At 56.9% G+C, this 19,401-nt stretch overlaps 2 protein-coding genes across 4 annotated transcripts; both read right to left on the bottom strand.

Annotated features, from left to right (window-relative positions):
* Window positions 1–4,185: 4,185 nt before the first annotated feature.
* On the bottom strand, window positions 4,186–8,039 carry E2F1 (E2F transcription factor 1). Its single transcript, XM_086760708.1, has 7 exons — window positions 7,476–8,039; window positions 6,896–6,986; window positions 6,096–6,318; window positions 5,505–5,657; window positions 5,234–5,348; window positions 4,927–5,131; window positions 4,186–4,750 (listed from the first exon to the last, which is right to left on the bottom strand). The coding sequence occupies exons 1-7, from the start codon at window positions 7,692–7,694 to the stop codon at window positions 4,500–4,502; spliced, it is 1,257 nt and encodes a 418-aa protein (XP_086616834.1). The 5' UTR covers window positions 7,695–8,039; the 3' UTR covers window positions 4,186–4,499.
* A 333-nt stretch (window positions 8,040–8,372) lies between these two features.
* Window positions 8,373–19,020, bottom strand: PXMP4 (peroxisomal membrane protein 4). Of its 3 annotated transcripts, none has more exons than XR_015260322.1 (5): window positions 18,830–19,020; window positions 18,418–18,480; window positions 17,633–17,831; window positions 16,367–16,689; window positions 8,373–10,274 (listed from the first exon to the last, which is right to left on the bottom strand). XR_015260322.1 is itself a non-coding variant. In XM_086760552.1 (4 exons), the coding sequence occupies exons 1-4, from the start codon at window positions 19,018–19,020 to the stop codon at window positions 16,426–16,428; spliced, it is 717 nt and encodes a 238-aa protein (XP_086616678.1). In that variant the 3' UTR covers window positions 11,375–16,425. The 3 variants fall into 3 exon arrangements, 1 of the variants encoding a protein (XP_086616678.1); XR_015260321.1 differs by lacking the exon at window positions 8,373–10,274 and adding an exon at window positions 11,375–12,582; XM_086760552.1 differs by lacking the exon at window positions 8,373–10,274 and having other exon boundaries at window positions 11,375–16,689.
* Window positions 19,021–19,401: the final 381 nt, after the last annotated feature.

Raw genomic sequence — 19,401 nt, 5'->3', positions numbered from 1 at the left:
AGACGCTCCCCCAGCCCAGCGTGACGGAGCCGCGGCACGTGCAGTTCGCTCCCTCTCCTCCTCCCCCGGGGAACGCGGGCTGCGAGCTGAGCCTGGAGGGAGGATGCATCATGGTTATTTTTACTGTCTCCCGGCTGTTCCGGGTGTGTGCGAGGGAAAAAAGGCGGAAAAAAGTGCACCTGGGACCCAGCGGGGGTATCCGAGGGCTCCGGGGAGTGTGTGCAGCCAGCCCGTGCGGCACAGGGCCCTCGGGGAGGCAGAAAGAGGTCCAAGAGCCGGAGCTGTCGAGCATGGCCGTGGTCACATCAAACCAAAACGGAGGCAGGAGCTGGGGCAACGCGCAGTGGGGACAGAGGATCGCCTTGCCGGGGAGCGCGGGAAGGGGCTTGGGCCACGGCGGGGCTCTGCCCTGGACCAAAGCAAAGCCCTGGAGGGGCCTTTCCGTGCTTCTGCGGTGCTAAAATCTGTGCTGGGTCCCTATCTGGACACCTCAGCATGAGTTTTGGTGTGGGAAGGAGCAGCTGGAAAGTGAGGGCTGAGTCCAGGGTCACACCACAGTGTGACCATCCCTGGTTGGCCCAGTTGGTCCCAGTTTGGCCACGGGTGGTCCCAGTGTGGTCCACATTGGCCCCAGGGTAGCCCTGGTTGCCCCAGTTGGCCTAAGTTTGCTCCATTGTGGCCATAGGTGACTTCTGGTGGTGGCAGGAGTCAGCGGGTATCCCCAGCTCCTTCCACGGGTGCTTCCAAAGCGCATCCCAAAAGCCACCGGCAGGGAAGGGGGATGCGGCTTTGGCCCTGGCTGGGGGGGAAAGGACCACGAGCGGGCAGGAATTACACAAAGTGCCCAGTTACTGGCGTCTCATGAATAAGTGATGCTGTGCTTCACCTCCCTGAGTTACTCCCTTGTGGAAGAAACGTGAGGGGTTTTCGGAAGTGGCACGATTGAAGCGTGGGGCAGGATGCAGAGGCCAAGGCAGCATCGGCACCCCCAGCCAGATGTACCCCTGGTGCCTACAGAGACCCCAAAACCTGCCTGGACCCTCCAAGGGGGATTAAAGGTATAAATTCTGGCAACCTTTACGCTGTGTCAGCATCTATTGCTGCCCCCCAGCCACTGCCAGCCTGTCCCAGAGCTCGTCCCACTGCTGGGCTCCGAGTCCAAACCTCGCACATGGGGGCGAGAGGCCCCACGACTGCCTGGGCTCAGCACCGCGTCCGGCACAGCTCAGCCCGCGGATGCCCGCCCTCCTGCTGCAGCGTTGGCCAGTGCCAACGGAGCCCAACGGCACGGGGCACCCCCGGAGCCGGATGTGACCGTCCCCGCAGGGGAACTGCCAAGGAATGGGGGACGGGAGCTAGCAGGAGCTGTGGGACGCGTGGAGGGTGCGCTCGATGAAGAAAAGCGTCCGCGGTGCAAACAGCTCACAAAACCAGGCGGCACCCGCGGCCGCTCCCCACAGCCGCCATGTGATTTTTGGAAGAGAGAGCCCCCACGCCAGCTAGCATCGGCTCTTCTCCAGCCATTGCAAATAGCAGGAGGAGAGCCCTTCGGCTGCAGCGTGAATCATCCCTGGGAGGCAGGGCGGTTATTTTTTGCCGTGCGCGGGCACACGTGGAGCCGCCGACGCCTTCCCCCCGCCATGGGCTGCGCTGCCGCAGCGGGGGACGCATCCTTTCCCAAGGGCCCATCATCCCGTGGAGTTCCCTGTTAGGGGAACGTGATGGTGAATGCCGTCAGGAGAGGTTCGCTCAGGGGAACAGGGAGAAGCTGTGCTGCTGCCAGGGTCAGCTCGCTCGCGGGAGCAGCCCCACAGAGCTCGCGATGTCGGCGTGAGCCATCTCCTTGCGCCCGCTGGCTCCCGTGAAAGCCAGTGGCCAATATGGCCTGGCTGGGGTCTCACGGGCAGCTCCGCAGATCACTGGCCCCCCCTCCAGGAAAACAAAGCTAAAAGGGGGCGAGGAGAAGGATGGCCGGATCTTGCGAAGCACGGGGATGAGGATGCGTTGGCCTATGGCCCCACAGTGAATTGTGAAAGCTTCAGCACCTGTCACCTCAGGGGATGAGCATCGGCCTTATGAAGAAGGACGCAGCAGGCGGGGCAGCGGGCGCCGTGCCCACCCACCCTGGTCTCCTTGTCCTCCTGCCCCTGGCCCCGTGGGGCAGGAGCCCCATGGACTGGAGCAGCAGGAGACCTCTTCCAGTTTAATTAATATGGGAAAGATGGGGAGAGACTGTTCAGCAGGGCCTGTTGTGATACTATGAGGGGTCACAGTTTCAAAATAGAGGGAGGCAGATTCAGACCGGACATCAGGAAGAAATTTTTTTACGCTGAGGGTGGTGGAACACTGTCCCAGGTTGCCCAGAGAGGTGGTGGATGCCCCATCCCTGGAAACGTTCCAGGCCAGGTTGGCCGGGGCTGTGAGCAACCTGATCTGGTTGGAGATGTCCCTGCTCCTGGCAGGGGGGTTGGACTGGATGGGCTTTGAAGGTCCCTTCCCACCCAAACCCTTCTGTGATTCTAATTGCCTGAAAAAGCTCCATTGGATGGGGTGACGGTGTGACAGCTCATCCCACTCGAGCACAGGCCGTGTGTGCCATTGCCCTGCGGGCCATCGCGTTTTGGGACAGGACAGCACGCTCCCCTCCTCGTCAGGGCCCCGGCTGGCCCTGCTCCCAATTATCGGGCTGTTTAAAGGAGAAAGAGGCAGGAGGCCGGGAGGAAAGAGGAGGGTAGCGAGTGCGCAGAGACAGGAAGAAAGCTTGCACATGGCCTCTGGGCCTGTCCCAGGCTGCCGGGGGCTCCCCGGAGCCCCCAGGCATCCCTCTCCAGCATCCCCGCTGTCCTCGCTCCCCGGGAAGGGGACGGTGTGCCGCAGAGGGGTTCGGTGCGCTCAGGGTCAGGGCTGCCGCTTGCAGCCAGCTTGTCCCTAGCGAGCAGGGGTGCGGGGATCTCAAACTTCGGGCCGCAAACTGGTGCTGCGGCGAACTGGGAAGTCACTGGAAGCCTCCCAGTGCGGTGGATGCATGGACTGGTTTGACATCGGCCCCACGCTGCCTTCCTCCTCCTCCTCGCACAGGAGCTGCAGCCGTGGGCACCCCCATGCCAGCGCTGCCCCAAAATTAGGGGGAAGGCGGGGGGGGCGGGGACAGGCAGGAGAAGAGCTGAGCAGGGACGGGCGCTGCTGGAGGACAGGGCTGCCAAAAAGAGAAGCACCCCCCCATCCAGACCCATGGCCCCGTCCCGCTGGGGCACGGCCGCTTTGGAGGAGCGGAGGGTGGCGGGACCAGGCCCAGCTCCCACCCCACGCAGGGGAGTGTGTGGAGCTGTGGGTGGGGGGAGGAACCCCAAACCCGAGGACCAAAGCACTTCCTGCCGTGACACACCTGCTCGTGCGTTTCAAGTTCAAAACAGAAAAAACAAAACAAAACCCACAAAATAACCCCAAACTGCTTGGCTTCTCAGGTGGGGGTCCCTACCACCCCCGGTGCCCCCAGCCCCCGGAGCACAGCCTCATGCTGAAGACCAGGGTCAGTAGAAACCTTTATTAAACACAAAGCTCAGAGGAACACAAGCTTGTTAAAAGGCAGTAAAAGTGAAAGTGCGTCTCCAGCCAGGGTTCCCCCCCGCCTTCTCCCCCAGCCCCGGTGGGCCAGAAAGGGGGAGCCGGAGCCAAAAGGCTGAACGGCAGCGTGGGGAGGGGGAGAAAAGCCCGGAGACAGCGTTGGGTCCTCGCCCGCAGAGATGCGCCCCACCCAGGACACCCCTGTGTCCCCCCCGTGTGGACCCACACACGGTCCTGGGGCCGCCAGCCCTGTCCCCCCTCCCGCGGTGGCCTCACCAGCAGCCCCGTTTTGGCCGCGAGCAAAGCCAGGACGTGGCCGGCGAGTCCCCGGCGGGAGCCTTCGCGTTCCCCCTGCCGCCAGCACCGTCCCCCCCGCTCCCTCCTGCCCCCCCGTGTCCGGGAGAGCTCCCACACACCATAAATAATAAATAAATATCCCACACGCAGCTGGGCTGCGGGCAGACCCCCCCACGCGGGGCGGGGGGACAGCCCTGAGCCAGCGTCCCCCACGTCTCCGCCATCCCCTTCCCAGTGCGACGAAACCTCTCGGCACCCCCACTCAGCTGCACGGCCCCCCCCACCCAGCCCCCCCTGGGAAATTAAACGCTGTCCCCAAGGGACAATAATAAATTAATCAAATCTATACACAGGACTGCTTAAAGCTCTGTAAGGGGCACCAGGGGGGGACAGTGACTCTGCCCTGGGCAGCCCCCCCCGGCCCGTGATCAGGGCCCTACAGGGGGGTCCCCTGAGATGGGACCCCCACCTTGGCATCCCCACTGCGAGGCTGGAGCCGGGGACGCCGCCGTCTCCCGCCAGGCTGGGGCGGGGGACGAGGGGTAAGAAGAAAATATTGCAAAAAAACGGACGGGGAGAGGAGCTGCGGACGCTGCAGCCCAGGGGTGCCCTCCCCTGCCGCGCATCCGGGCAGAGCCTCAGAAGTCCAAGGGTGTGAAGTCCCCAAAGTCGCAGTCGAAGAGCTCGCTGATGCCCTCGCCCTCCTCCAGGCCGAAGTGGTAATCCTGCGCCTGCGGCGGCGACAGGTTGATGAACTCGTCCGCCAAGAAACCCGAAAAATCCTCCCTGCTCTGCTCCAGGAGGGCGTCCATGGAGGCCAGCGGCGACAGGCTCACCTCCTCCACAGGACACTTGCCGGGCAGCACGCTGGTCCCCGGCAGCAACGTCTCTGCGGAGGTGGGAAGCAGCTGTAAATCCCACAATACTCACCAAAAAGCCCAGAAAAGCAGGTTTTGGCTTTGCAGAGGAACCTGCTTTCCCCCTTCCCTGCCTTGCTGAGGTTCCTGAGCACCACGCCAGCTCCCCTGTCCCCAGTCCCCCCGGTCCCCAGCCCCGGCCGCCCACCTTGCTCTCCGGGCAGCAGCGGCATGTTCACGTCCTGGGCTGGATGCAGGAGCGGGGAGGCTCTGGACTGCGAACGGCCGGGGGACAACTCCTCTGAGGGGGCTTTGAAGGGGCTTTTGACGGGGCTACAGACCCCTGAGCTGTCCTCGGGGCAGAGGAAGACGTCGATGGGGCCCTGAGTGCTTCGCACGGAGACCTGGAAAGCCTGGGAAAATGGGAAAGGAGTGAGACAAGGAGGCGCAAGGATGCCCGGGGAGCCTGGGCTGGGCTTCGCGGACGCGGGGTGCAGAGGGCGGCCCCAGCTCACCTCGGCCGGGTCCGAGACCTGCAGCTGCGTCTCTGGCGGGGCTTTGATAACCATCACCATTTGCTCCAAGGGGTCCACAACGCTGCGGAGATCCTGGCAGGTCACATAGGCCGCGGTGTGACGGGTCAAGGAGCAGACACAGGGACGCTTTCACGCGGCAGTGGGGCGGGCGGCGAAACGCCCTGCCTGCAACGTGGCTGGGCTCACGGCAGGGCTCCACTGCTCCCCCCCCGCCCAGCCAGCCCCGTCCTGGCCCCGCACCGAAGGATATTGCTGGTTGGCGGGGTCCTCGGTGAGCAGGCGCAGCTGCACCGTGCACGTCTGGATGAGGTCGTCCAGCTGCCGCTCGGCCGCCTGCAGCTCCCGCAGCTCCTTCTCCAGCAGCCGGTGCCGGCCGGGGGCCTCCACGGTGGCCTGGTTGCCCCTGGGGAGCAACGGTGGGCGTCAGGAGCCAAACCCCACGGCTCCCTCTGCCCCACATCATGACTGTCCCCACCTGAACCAGGCTAAATCCCACCCCTCACCCAGGGAATCAGCCTTGCGGGGATTTCCCGGTAGGGCACAGCCCCGGGGTCCCCTCCTCGAGCCCGGACACAGCGCCCTGCGCTCCTCGGGGAGCCCAAGGAGGACTTGCAGCCGACACAGGAACACTGATCCTTGGGAGCCACCTGCTCTCAAGCACAGCGCTCACCCAGGGCCGTGGCCCACGTGAACGAGGAGCCACCCCCAAGCAGATGCTCCAGTGACACCGCTCTGCGGTTCTCCATCTCAGCGAGACCCCTGCTCAACTCTAAGCCTGGCCCAGGCATCTCCCTCGTCCCAGGGGACAGCCAGCCACAGCCCCAGCAGCCCAGGGACGTACAGCCACTGGATGTTGTTCTTGGACTTCTTGGTGATGAGCTGGATGCCCTCCAGGACGTTGGTGATGTCGTAGATGCGCCTCTTCTGCACCTTCAGAACCTCGGCCGCCCAGTTGAGGTCCACCACGCCATCGGGCGACTGGCTCAGCAGCTCCAGGAAGCGCTTGGTGGTGAGGTTCAGCGAGGTTTCGTAGCGGGACTTCTCCCCAGGAGACTTTGCCCCTGCTAGCCGCCGAGGACAACCGTGAATTAGGCACAAGAGAAACCCAGCGCTGGAGCTGAGAGCTCCCAGAATATCTCCCAGTGCGTGTAGGTGGCTCATGGAGCAGGGACTAAGACCCCAAAATCCATCTGCTTTCTCAGGGCAATGGGGTGAGCTCCCCACATCCTCCGTGAGAAGGATGCTGCAGGACCCGGCGTGGGCTCTGACACCCGCACTCAGTCGTGACACCAAGGTGCCAGGCAGGGCTCAGGGGGAGACGACGGAAGGTCCAGGTGAGTCCACCTGGGACGCCGCACCGACACCGTGCCAACAGCCACCGCTCCATCCCACAGGGAAGGACGAAGCCGGTGTGGACACAGGACAACTGTGCCACCAGCCCGGGGGACAGCAGCACGGGCTGGCGAGAGCGCGGCCAGAAACAGCCGGGCCCCGGGAACAGCCTCTCCAAACCAACGCAAGGGGACGGGAGAAGCAGCCAGGGACCAGCCCGCAGGCGCAGCGCAGGCCGTGGGGGGCTGCTGAACCCCCCGCTCCGGGCTGGGCCGGCTCAGGGGGGGCCAGGGGGAGCGCAGCCGGTACCTTTAGCGGGGTTCCTGGCCTTGCCCCGGCCCACTGGCAGGCTCTCCGCTATGTACTGGTGGTCCGTCTCCAAGTTCAGCTTCCTCTTCACCTGCGAGGGACGGGGCTCCTCTGAGGGATGGCCACCGCCACGACCCCGCTGCCCCCACGGCGCTGGCGGCGGGGGGCGGCTGAGAGAGACCCCCCCGAGGGATATCCCCCCCCCAGGGAAGCCCCTGCTCCCAGCTGACAGGAGCGCGGATGGCGGGGGGCTGGCCCAGCTACAAGGGGTCCCCGCCAGCGCCCCAAAACAGGCGTGGGAGGCAAAGCACGGCCCAGCGCCCGGGCCTGCGGCTTCCGGAGCGGCAGGCGAGGGAGGGCCGTGCACGGCACGGCACGGCACGGGATAGAGCACGGCCTAGAAAGGTACAGCGGGGTCCTGGGCAGGGCACAGCACAGCACAGCCTGGCCCGGTACGGTATATATGGCCCAGTACGGCATATGGCCCGGCTCGACACGGCCCAATATTGCATAGCCCGGTATACGGCACGGCCCCGCAGCCCCCGCCCCCGCACCGCCCCCTCCCCATCCCGGTGTTTACCGGCGGGCGGCCCAGCGGGGGCCGTCTGGGCGCGGCGCCGGGCCGGGCGGGTTGCGGCGTAGCGAAGAGCAGGAGGTCGGTGTCCGGGTGGCCGCCGCCGCCACCACCGCCGCCGCCGCCACCCGTGGGTTCCTCGGCGGCGGAGACGATGAGGAGATGCGGGGATGCGCTGCCCAGCAGCGCCGCCAGCCCCGCCGCGCCGCCCGCCGCCGCCGCCATGCCTCACATGGCCTCCGGGGCGACGGGCGGCGCGGCGCGGGCACGGACACGGCCCATGACCGGACGGGGGTGGTGGGGAGGAAGGAGATGGCGGGGGGGGGGGGAGGGGGGGCCGCTCCTCTCCGGTTTACCGCGCCCGCCGCCCGTATTGTTCGAGCCGCCGGCCCCCCGCGCGCGCCTTTGCGCGCCAAATCCTTTTTTGCCGCGAAAGCGGCGCCGGCCTCCCCGCCGCTCAGCCCATTGGCTACGTTCTCCCCCGGTCGCCGCGGCGGCGCCGTCTCATTGGTCAACGCCGCCGAAGGGACCAATCGGGGGTGGCGGGGGGCGGGGTCAGGTTAGGGGAGCGGCGGGGGCGGCGGAGGGAGGGGGGCGGCGGCGGCCGCCGCCGCCCCCCTCCCTCCGCCGCCCCCGCCGCTCCCGGGGTGGCAACCGGAGGCGGGAACGGTCTCGCCACGCCGAAATGATAGCCCACGGTGCGGGTGGCTCCCCCCGCCAGCATCTCCCGCGTGCGGGAGGCTGATAACCGCCCCCCCCCCGGTGCTGCACGAGAAGGCCAAATTCGAAAGGAAAAACAAACCCCCCAAAACCCCCCAAAATATAAATTTATCGAATTAAAAACCCCCTGAATTTAAAGACCAGGCCTCCCAGGGGCTAGAGGTGTTGGAGCTCGGGGTGATATGTGAGTCTCGGTGGTTTTTTGGGGGTTTTTGGTTTGTTTTTTATTTTTGGTTTTTTTTTTTTCCAGCAGTGCGTGGGATGCGGGAGGCGTTTGGGGCGAGGAGTGAATTCCACCACTGCGGAGCAGATCCTGACACGCTGCACCCCTGCACTGGCCTAACAGGTTTCAGGCTGGAAAGGATTTTACGCTGGATACTTTTGGCAGCGGTCGCGATTGCCCAGCACGGACCAGTGCCACGACTCCCCCAAATCCCGACAGCCTTAAATACGCCAGTAGCATACTGCATGTCCGTGACCAATCCTGTCACCCCTCTGCGCCTCATTTCTTCATCAGTTTCCTTGCTTAAAGGAAATTAATGCAGTTAATTAACGCTTGGCCCTTCCAATATTCAAGGGCCGGCTCTCCGCAGCCCTTGCACCGCAGTATCGTCATTACTGTGAAGCATCAGCAACAGTTAGACCAGATGTTTGCACACAGTTAGATGGTTTTTTTTTTTTTTCCATCTGGGAAGGCAGGAAAAAGGCAACCCCAACGGCCGGGCAGGAGCAAAGGGCTGGCGGTGCTCTCCTTGTCCCCGGGGAGCCGCGGCCGGGCGCTTCCTGGGGTGACGCAGGGTTTGGGACACAGCTGCTGCACCAGCTGCTCCCGCTCTGCTCACAAAGGTTTTTTTTCTTCCTCCCCTCTAAGTTCCCGCATGAATTATTTGGGGGGAGCAGGCTGTGTTCTGCCTCCCTCTCCCCCGAGCCACGATGCTGTGGGGCGGCACTTTCTCCGAGGCTTTTAGCGCTGGCAGCGCTGGAAAAGGGCGGCTGCGGAGGCTGATGAAAGGCAAATGCTGGTGGGAGAAAGGAAGGGCAAGGGGCTTTTTTTGCACGCGTACGAGGGAAGGCAGATGAATCCTGTCTCCCGCACAGCTGCAGCCTCCTCCCGGCCTCGCCAGCCCCGCTGAGCAGCGGAGACGTGCCCCCAAGATTAGCTGTCTGGCGGGTGCTGCACAAAGATAGCCTCCTGTCTCCGCAGCCCCGCTCGGTCACGGAGAGGATGAGGAAGGCCGTTCATACGCTCTGTACCCCAGCCGGATTTACCCCCCAGCAGTCACCGAGTCTGGGTGGGTTTTGGCTGCCTCACGCAGCGGGACAGACTCAGGCCAAGGGGTGGCTGCTGGTCCCTGCGCTGGAGGAAAAGCGCAGAGCTGGCGCTGGTATCCACGCTGCAAAATCATCTCCTGGCAGTGGGAGCAGGCAGGACGCAAACCTGCATCGCTGTGCGGTTAACCTTCGCGTGTAGGTGTCCCAGAAGCACATTTGCTGTCCCTGTCACCCGAGGTGCTCCTGCTTTCAGCGGTTCCCGTACGGACTGCGCTGAGCTGTCGCACTGGAAGAACTGCGTCGTGCAAAGGGAAGCGCGACTTCCCCCGGGGTCTCCTGCCGATGTTCCTGTTCCCAGCGCTTCGGCTCAGACGAAGCCGAGCTGACAGCGTGGCACACCCTCGCTGCAAGGAGACCTCGGGAGGGGACAGGCAGCTGGGGAAAGCCCAGAGCCCCCCAGTCCTGCTATCCTGACCTTACTGCCCTCCACCTCTGTCACCTTAGCCTTCGCCTTTTTTCTGTGGGAACCAAAGCAATTTTCTGATGGCACAAACAGCTAGAGCTTGCTTGCAGCAGGAGGAGAGCATCACTGGTTTAGGTGTCTTCACTCAAGGCCTGCGGAGGACTGGAGAGCCCAAAGCGTTTCTCTCCTTGCACAGCGGTACGTTGTGCAAATAGTCTGGGAGTCATCAAGGAGCACATTTGGGAATAAGCTGCTTGACGTTGCCTTTTGTTCTTTAGGTTTTACCTGGACTTGGTAACTCCAGCCAGTCCAACGCACTTCCCAGCATGTTCAGAGTATGGTCATTAGCACTGTAAACCCAAAAGGCAGGTAAAGTGTCAGACCAAAACCTGTAGCTCACTCAGAGCTTCACTTGGAGTAGAAGAAGGGCTCAGGTACAGTATGATGCTTTGAGAGAGGAAAAAACCACTTTAAGATAGGACTGACATCAGTTTGGAGGGGAGGCCAGACACTCCAGCACTCCATCAGCTACAAAGCAAGTTTTATCTTACAGCAACTCAGTGCTCCCCTCGCAGAAGGACCTTCTGCTTGGGATCAGGACCTCCCTTACCTGCCCATTCCGTAGGGAGCTCCTCACGCAGGGACTGCTTTGTCTCCACTACCACAGCTGTTACCTCCACAGCACATTCTCTCTGCAGCTCTTAGCTTGGAAGAGGCAGCAAAATCATCGATATACGTCCTTATTTTGTCTGTTTGTGTATGTCCTTATTTAGTTTAGCTAACGGGTGAAGCAGGTTCAGACTCGCATCCAGCGCCTTGTACCTGCGCCCTGCGCTGGCAGACGGTTCTGCCGCAAGCCGTCTGCCCTGAAGAGGAGCATTTGGGCACGGACCAGGCACACAGACCGAAGCCAAGACTCCAGACGCGAGCGGGGCAGTCACCAACAGAGCTTCCTCCAGCTGACTTCTCTTTGAACAGCTGCATGCTCTCTGCAACCACTCGCACATGGTCTCAGTGGACTGCAAGGCACCAAGGAGCAGTCTGCCCTGTAACGTCACCCCAGGACTCTGTCCTAGCTGCAGTGCCTGAGCCGGTCACGCTTTTTCCCATTTACACTGCGTTTGAGTGTGTCCAGGTTGTCCATGCTATGAACCTCCTAGCCTAGCCCCAAGTTGAGGCACTTGGTCTGAAGATACGGCCATGCTAAGTGATCCAAACAGCTATGGCATAGGAAAGTTCATGCTTTAAAAAAAAAAAAAGGATGACAGCCACCCCAATTCGTTTTTGCAGCTAGGATCCTCACCCGAGCTAGCCAGCGTTGCGGTTAGCAGTTAAATCTGACGGTGTGGTCACAGCAGCACTGGCTATCGCCTCCAAGCTGGCACAACGGATGCCAAAACCGTACTCCGCGCATGACTTCTCTACGTACAGGACTGGTAACATGCAATCATTAAGCATTACTTCATATATTTTAGCTTAATAATGATGACAGTAAAAAAGACAAAAAAATGGTTTATTATTATTATTATAGAAAGCGAAGTATTATAATATTCCAAGAGTGATTATACAGAAACAATCTGCAAATGAGTTTGGCAGTGTCTTGGATTGATGTACTACACTGACGGCACAAGAAGTCATTTCATAGTGGACAGAGCTCCTTCAACAACCCAGCGCTCCCTTTCAGGTTTTAAAACCCAAACCTGAGATATTCCTGCAGGCATTCTGCTCTGTGTCATTACAAGTTACCTGAGTTTATGTTCTTCACTTTATTCTACGCTGTCAGAAAACCAGGGCCTAGCTTACACAGCAATTATGAACACAAAATACAAACCAAAAGCAGAAATAATAACATCTGTATTACAGAGCATTTGATTTTTTTTCCTCATCACCAGTCTCATAGGGAAATGAGACATGAAAATTCTTCTAAGTAAAGAAAAAAGTTACCTCCTCCAACAATCTGGTGTGAACACACAGGTTGAAAATTCAAGATTAGCACCCCTAAAACATTAACAGCGGCAGGCAGACATTACGCTGGATAGCATTACGCCTTATTTTCGCTCCTCCCTTATCTGCTGGGTTTCAAAACCAGCATCAGGAAACCGAACGCATTCTGCTCAGGTTGGCACGAACCAGGAAGACAAACACACCCTGACAAATAGGAAATGCGGCTCGGGGTATTGTTCAAAGGTCGTATTTGTGCTGACGTGGTGAAAAAGGGTTTGAGTCACAGCAGTTTCTTCTGTGCGAGGGTATCTGCATGGGGTTCTGGTTACTCCACCAGCACCAGCCATCCACCACGGCTCCCAGCTGGCTGCAGGGCCGTGGGCACAGGGGACCCTCTGCGGTCACAGCAGGTCCCCACGGACACCTGGTCTACTCCAGCAGCCACAGATCATCTCTGTGCTTCCACCCCCAACCCGGCTCGGTTTAAAGCAGAGCCTGAACTACTCTACCAGGGCAAGAAAGTCTCACAGCACCAACACCAAAGCTCTTCTGCAGCCTCTCCCTCCTGCTGCAGCTGTCCAGAGCAGGGGTGGTTATTGCCCAGACAGGCGGTGACCGGGACGAAGCACGCCGTCAGCCTCTGTACGTACTTCTCTGTGGCACTAATTGGACAACCACAAGTTTTTTTTTCTTTCAGAAATATCCTCCCCTTCACTGAAAGGATCAAACACAGGACAGAAAACCTTCCCTAAACCAAATGTCATGCACCCATTTAATTTTCACCTTTGTTAAATAATGCAATTGTCCCGGAAACGGTTCTCCAGCAATCCCGGCAGCCGGCACTAGCATACAAGCTGTCCTCCAAAGAGAAGGGAAGCACAGTGGGTATGCTAGGGCAGCATGCAGCAGCAGCAAATAACCCTCAGCTTGCTTTGTTCCTTCATAAAATAAATGATTAATAGCTCAGTATAGTCAGCTTGCTATTCAAGGCTTGCTGAAAACTTTTGATCAGTTTGATTCATTAACCTTTAAAACCGCCTCTAAAAGAGGCTTAAAATCTGAAGGAGAAGCATAATTTTAAAATGAACACTTCAATTTTATCCAAGAATTCTAATTTTTGACAAACAGAACTAAGCCTTGAGATGCTCTGCTCCCCTTTAGAGGCACTCAGCATCTCACAGTGAGGTGCCAAGGAAATAACAAGGGAAAATAAAGCTGATGTAGGCAAACAAAACCACGTTCATCTTAAAATTCAAAACCCATCAGGGCCGGGGGGAGAAAACGTCACTTCTTTGTGACTCTTAAGCACTTGGCCGATTCGCAGGTGGCTTCCCAACTGTCTCTTTATTTCTTTTGGTTTTAACCCTAATAAAAAAGGAACACAAACGGGGGCTCGATTCCCCACACAATGCACTGGGGGAGGGCAGGGAGTGTAACTTATGTATCGGAAAAGTCTGACTCAGACAAATTACTTCTAGTTCACTTCCTTACTACACACCGGCATTGTTCCGACACCTCGGCGGCATAAGGGGTGCATCCCAGCTACCCGGTCACAGAGCAGCAACGCGGACTAGCGCCGTTAAAAACTGTTCCAATTACTTCCCTGGGGAAAGAAGTGACTTGCAGCTTAACGTCCTGCCCCGGTGCAGCGGGAAAGCCAACTGTCCGCAAACGCTCGGCTGATGGCTGCCGCTATAGGGACCGGCTCCTGGGATGAGCTGCAGTTTGTCTTCCAGGACAGCAGCTGGTTCCTGGATCAGAACTACAGATGGTTTGAGGCTCAGGCGCAATTTGCTTTGAAAGTGACGTTGGCGATAGATTCCCAAGAGAAAAAGGGCGTTTTGAACCAAGGACAACTGATGGCCGCTACTGCCAGGTTGGTACTGGAAACTTGCTATTGCCTTTTTTCGCTATCTAGGGAGGACAGAGATACTACGGTAGCGTAAAAAGGGCAGGACAGGCCACTTGTCCTTCATACGGCCAGGGAGGTGCTTCACCAGCAGCCACATGGTCGCAGTGGCAGAACTACCAACAGAAAAAAATGTTTTCACCTCTAAAGGGAATCACAAGCCTTTCTCAGAGAAAGGAAATGCCAGCTATAAATTAAAAAGGTTAAAAACTTCTTATAGACACACAGCTCCCATAACCAGCCTGCACCATCTTTTGCTACAATAATTTCACATGGTCAAGGATTCCCAAGTCTCATCGTTCTACAGACAAATTCTCAAGCCCCGGCTGTCAGATTCTGGAAGGGTTTTCTGAAGTCCCATCCAAGTTTGTAGGAATTCAGCAATATTAGCAGAATATTAACATTCTTATTTAGAACAATATTAGGGCTTCTGACATAGAGTGCTGAAGTCATCCTGCTTCAGATATCCAGCAGTGGTGCAAATAAAGACGTGATGTTTATAAAGGAATCAGACCTCACCTGCAGCTTCCCTATTTTTTCTGTACTTGAATCGTTAAGGTTATCTACACCTCACAAAACACTTAACTACAAAGGAACAAAACCAATTCCTAACTTCTGTAGCTTTCCTGAGGTCTATCTGATTAAATAAATAACGTATCCAGTACAGACTGTAATAGCAGGTGATGTTAAAAGCTGAAGCAACCATGGACAGTTATTACAGCAAAGCAATATCTCGTCTTTTGGGCACCAAAGATGAGTACGTTGTGGATTTGCATGGGATGAGCACAAAGCCTCTACACTCTAAGATCTCACAGTGGAAGTAGTTAGGTTCAGCATCAGATTCAGTTCAAGGGCCAGAACACTCTGTTCCTACTCGACCTGAGACACTCAGGACGCGATTCAACCCCAAACATCACAGCACCAGACAGGCTACGAGGAGGAGAACATTTAACTCTCCCCCTTGCTGACAGAGAGCGGAAAAACAAAGAGCCAAGCAGCACTCAGAAAATGCATCATAGTAATAACAGAGCTTAGGAGGACAAGGAAAAGTGACTTAAGAAGAAAATGAGAATTTTTTTTCTGCTCAGAAGCTACCTAAACTTAAATGTACTGTTTCGGTCGTACCGTTAAATACGACAAACCGCTAGAGCCTGGAGCGTAAAGAGGCTGCAAAAGATGCTGAAGAACAGCATGGGTGGGATTATGAAATGACAAGGTCAGGTCAGGATGGAAAAACAGATGGGTACAGGGAGAACTAACCTTTTTTTAAATGAGAGGTATAAAAGCAGCCAATAATAGTCCTGATTGAGACAAAAGGGAAGGGTTAGCACAGGGTGCTTAATGACTCTCCTGTGGCATCACCACATAAAACCAGTTTGTCAGGAATTATTTTAATGTACATCATTAAGTGAATGGTACAGTGTTCTACAGCAGTGTAAATGCTTTGTACTATTAACAGTTGGATTTCATTAATTTTAAAGCAGTTTTTCTTCTCTCTCAGCTATCTAGTCAATCTTCTGCTGAAGCCCAGTGCGTGCTGCACTATTCCTGGGGCTCAGCAGCGTATTTTTAAGAGGAAGATTCACCCGTGTATTATCCCATGGCCTCAGCCTGGCTCAGCAACAAGCCCGCACAAACTACAGGTACATTCGAGTTCGAGTACAGCTACCACATGCCACTGCTGTAGAAGGTAGATTCTGGACCTAAGATAAGCCCACGTGCTTACCTTCCACCAAAATAAAAGTGCTTGTTAAGTGTTGCTTGCTTCTACGCATAAAGAACCCAGTGCGATATATGAGGGTGCGCACTGCGCCTCAGCCCGCTTTCAAAGGAGTCCAAGTTGCATAACTGGTTTTGGTATTTAGTCCAAGCAGCTTTTAAAAACTTTACAAATAAGTTTACTATAATTACACGGTATTAATTAGTGCACTCTGCAGAGGAACAGATTCAGCCCAACTGCATGAAAGAAACCGAGCAAAAATCCTCCTCCTGAGCCGGATTTACCAGGCTGCTACCAGACAATCTCAACAGTTTTATTCTCACACATCTTATTGCCTCCCTGTGGGAAAACTGCAGAGAAACTCTTAAGGAGCAACTGTCCTTGTAATAACTGAAACAAGATTTCCAGTCATCCCCATAAATCCAGAAGTTATGTCCCTGCTTTCAGACCTGAGGAGGTTCCCCACTCCCATCAGACTACGGCGAGCAGTGCAGCACAGATAAACGCTTCTGTCTTGTGAGCATTCAGACAATCCCTAGAACGTTTTTTTCATGATTAGACACACCCCTCACTTACTGTCAGGCTGTCATTTGGTAAGTATATTTAGTTTCTTTAAAAAATAAACACACCTACTTGTAGGGAAAATAAGGCCTCTTTTAAAAAAGACTTATTTTAACAAGATTCCTAAGGCATTTTACTCTCACTGAGGACTGCAACAAATTTCCGCGGGGTGTTTACTTGCTCTAAATAGAGTCAAGAGAAGACTAATCAGAATGTTTTGGCCAGGACACAAGAATCAACTGTGCTTGACAGACATTAATTTAAAAAAAAAAAAAAAAAAAATCACCAGTCAAGAGCGACAGAATTACCTTTTCCCTTAGCTGCTCGAAGGCACCATCCCACTCAGAGCTGTTTCACAACAAACCACCTACTTGCTGTCTGTCCTTTTGTTGTAAATTAGAAAGTCAGAAATGTCATGCCATACGTTACTGTCATCATACAGGTAGGTCATGGAGGACTGCAGGGAAGGCTGCAGAGTCTGCCGGTGGTATTCGAAGAGCCAGAGGACTGTCCCCCATATCAGAGCAGCGACCAGCGGAAAGGGATCCTGCTTTGGCTGTGGGACGTAGCCCTTTTCCACGGCCAGCCGAGACAAGCCAAACAGGATACGAGACAGCAGGTACATAATTATCTGCACGAAGAGAAAACCCAAAGAACATCAGGTAAATAACCTGACCAGATACACTAGCCAGGTTAAATGATTTAGAAGCAATAAACCAGGCAACAGGGGTGGAAACAATTTACCCAGTTTAACAGCAAACAGGCTGGAGGTTCACATATCAAGCAGTCTTTATAACTGGAGATATTTGTGTCTTTCCTGTGTCCTCAAAGTCCTGCTTCTCTGCTGGTGCTCTGACTTAGTAATCAACAAGTTACACTTGATGCAACACATTTTTGCAGTTGCACAACTTTTGTCTTTGCTCAGCTCATCTACCTCAGATGCTGCCGCTGACAGAACAGGCACAGAGCCACCCGGCTAACCTGCCAAGCAGATGCAAACTCGGTGGGCTGGGCGCATCCTAAAACCAGACTGAAGGTATGCTCTTGCAGGGGACTGCAGAAGTAAAACACTTCTGATTAATCCGCATCTGTGTGTTTTACAGACTGAGTGTTAACAACTAAACTTCCCCTGAGCAGCTGCTGTCAGTTGAACCAGTTTAGTTATGCGTAGCTCAGTAGCTGGTTGTGCTCTACACTCACATTGTTCAAGCTACGGGCTTTAGCCCTGCAAGCGGGCAAACTGGGAGTGCGCAGTCAGTTACCGCGGCTCAGATGACATGTGGGGTAACCCAACGGCTTTGGATCGCGTGACTGCCTGCCTTCCTATGTGTACAAGTGCAACTCTGGAGGTAAACCTGGGCTTTCGGCTCTCAAACTGCACACACCGTTCACAGATGCACACCACCACGTCTAGGATTTGAGTGCAGCGCAGCCAAAACCAGAGCTTGTGCAAAACAATATGATAAAAGAATAATGCTACGTGTTAAGAACCACCAGAAACATGCCACTTCCTGGCACATGATCATCCATCTGTTGGGTTTTTTGTCAAGGAAACACTCAACAAACGCATTTACCTGGCTGTTGATGGGGTTGTTCTCACCGAACACTAGCCAACCTCCAATGCAGGCTGCAAAGAAAGAATGAAACGGGATTTTTTTCCCCTGTAGTCGGGACTGCAACGCCATCAGCCCCTTGTAGGTGAAGACAAAGAACGCCAAGTTCCGGGAATGAGTGTACGTAGCCTGAGCAATCGATTTCAATTTCTCTCTTAAACTGAAGAAAAGAAACAGACAATTAGAAGAGCAGAAAGGCAGTACCACTGCAGCCACTCAGCCTGGACCCTACGCCCCTCTGGCCTGCCCATCGAGACTGATCGCTCAGGCACCCCACAGAACATCTACTTTGCGAGGGAGGGCAAATCCCTTCACCTCTGGCTCGCTCATCAGAACATATCCAACAGCTCTACTTAGACTGTGCTTTTGTCTTGTTCTGTGAATGGTCAAGGAGCCTTTTTTTTTTTCTTCATTATTTTTTATTTCTTGCCTAAGCGTAAACCTCTGGCACAAGCGAGGAAAGCCGCAACGTGCACAGCTATAGCTTGGCTTGGCTTCCTTTATTTGAACGGAGAGCAGAGTGCTGCTGTTTGCACCTGCTCATTTCTCCTCGGCCCACCGCTTCTCATCTACCACCGCACAAGAGCACGTGTAGTTGTGCACGCGAGTTGTCCAGAGCAGCCATCAGAACAACGGGCTGGGACTACGGCTCACGTTTCTTTTCTGCTTTTGAAGCCCTCTGGAAACACAAAGACCGAAGGCAGGCATTCAGCAGTAACACAGAAATACAGGACAGGGCTCCGTACCTTCCGCTCTTGAACAGGAAAGTCATCACCAGGGCATGTGGGGCACGAATTTTTGCTCCATAACTGCAAAAGCGAATAGATAGTTCAGAATTTTTTGCATTAAGCTATCAAAGGATGGCGTTTCTATTCTACTGACAGCCGAAAGATGCTACTTAAGCAACCACACCTCACTTTTAAGTCCGCCCGGCAGCGGCGGCACGCCAAACCAGGAGCTCAGGCCACCGGCTTAGGAGGACGCGCACCCCAACGAGCCAAGGGACCCCAAAACCGGTTGAAACCCCGCTTATTGGTGAGGGAGACGGAGGCGCCTCTCCTGAGCCTCCACTACAACAGCCCCGGCCGCCCCACAGCGGGCACACGGCGGCCTCCCCGCGGGAACCGAGAGCCCTCCCCCCCGCCCCGCCGCACTCACACGGCCCCGTTGCGGAAGCCCTTGAGGACGGCGAGCGCGGCGCGGTAGCGGCGCTGCTGCAGGAGGGCGTTGGCGGCGCGGAGCAGGGCGCGCAGCGTGACCCCGCTGCCGGCCATCCCGCCGCCGCCGCCGGCCTCGGCTGCCGGCAGCGCGCACGCTTCCGGGGGCGGGGCCTCACCCGCCGCGCGCATAGGCTCTCCCGGCTGTCCATCGACGCTCTTGGCCAACAGGCGGCGCCACATTAACCGCTCGTTGGTGGGAAGTGTCTGCCCTGCAGCCAATGGGGGGGGTGCGCTGGGCGTCTGGTCCACCCCCTCCCGCCGAGGGCGGCGCGGGGCAGCGTCGCCGCTGTCGGGGCGGCCCGGCCGGCGCGGGTCATGGGGTCGCGGGCGCGGTTGTCCCGCGGCAGAGGCGCGGCGCGGGGGCTCCGCGCGCCCTCTCAGGCGCCGCGGCGGGAGCTCGAGCGGGGCAGGTGCGGCCGCCGGGTGGTTCCCGCCCTTCTCGGCAGCGCCTGGCCTCCGCGGGCCCCCGGGGCGCCGCCAGAAGCGCCGCTCCGCCGCGGCCCAAGTTAA

The sequence above is a fragment of the Chlamydotis macqueenii genome, chromosome 16, assembly GCF_036417535.1.
Source record: "Chlamydotis macqueenii isolate bChlMac1 chromosome 16, bChlMac1.mat, whole genome shotgun sequence".
Lineage (NCBI taxonomy): Eukaryota > Metazoa > Chordata > Aves > Otidiformes > Otididae > Chlamydotis > Chlamydotis macqueenii.
Note: the sequence above shows the minus strand (reverse complement) of the source record. Positions and strands in the feature narration are given on the sequence as shown.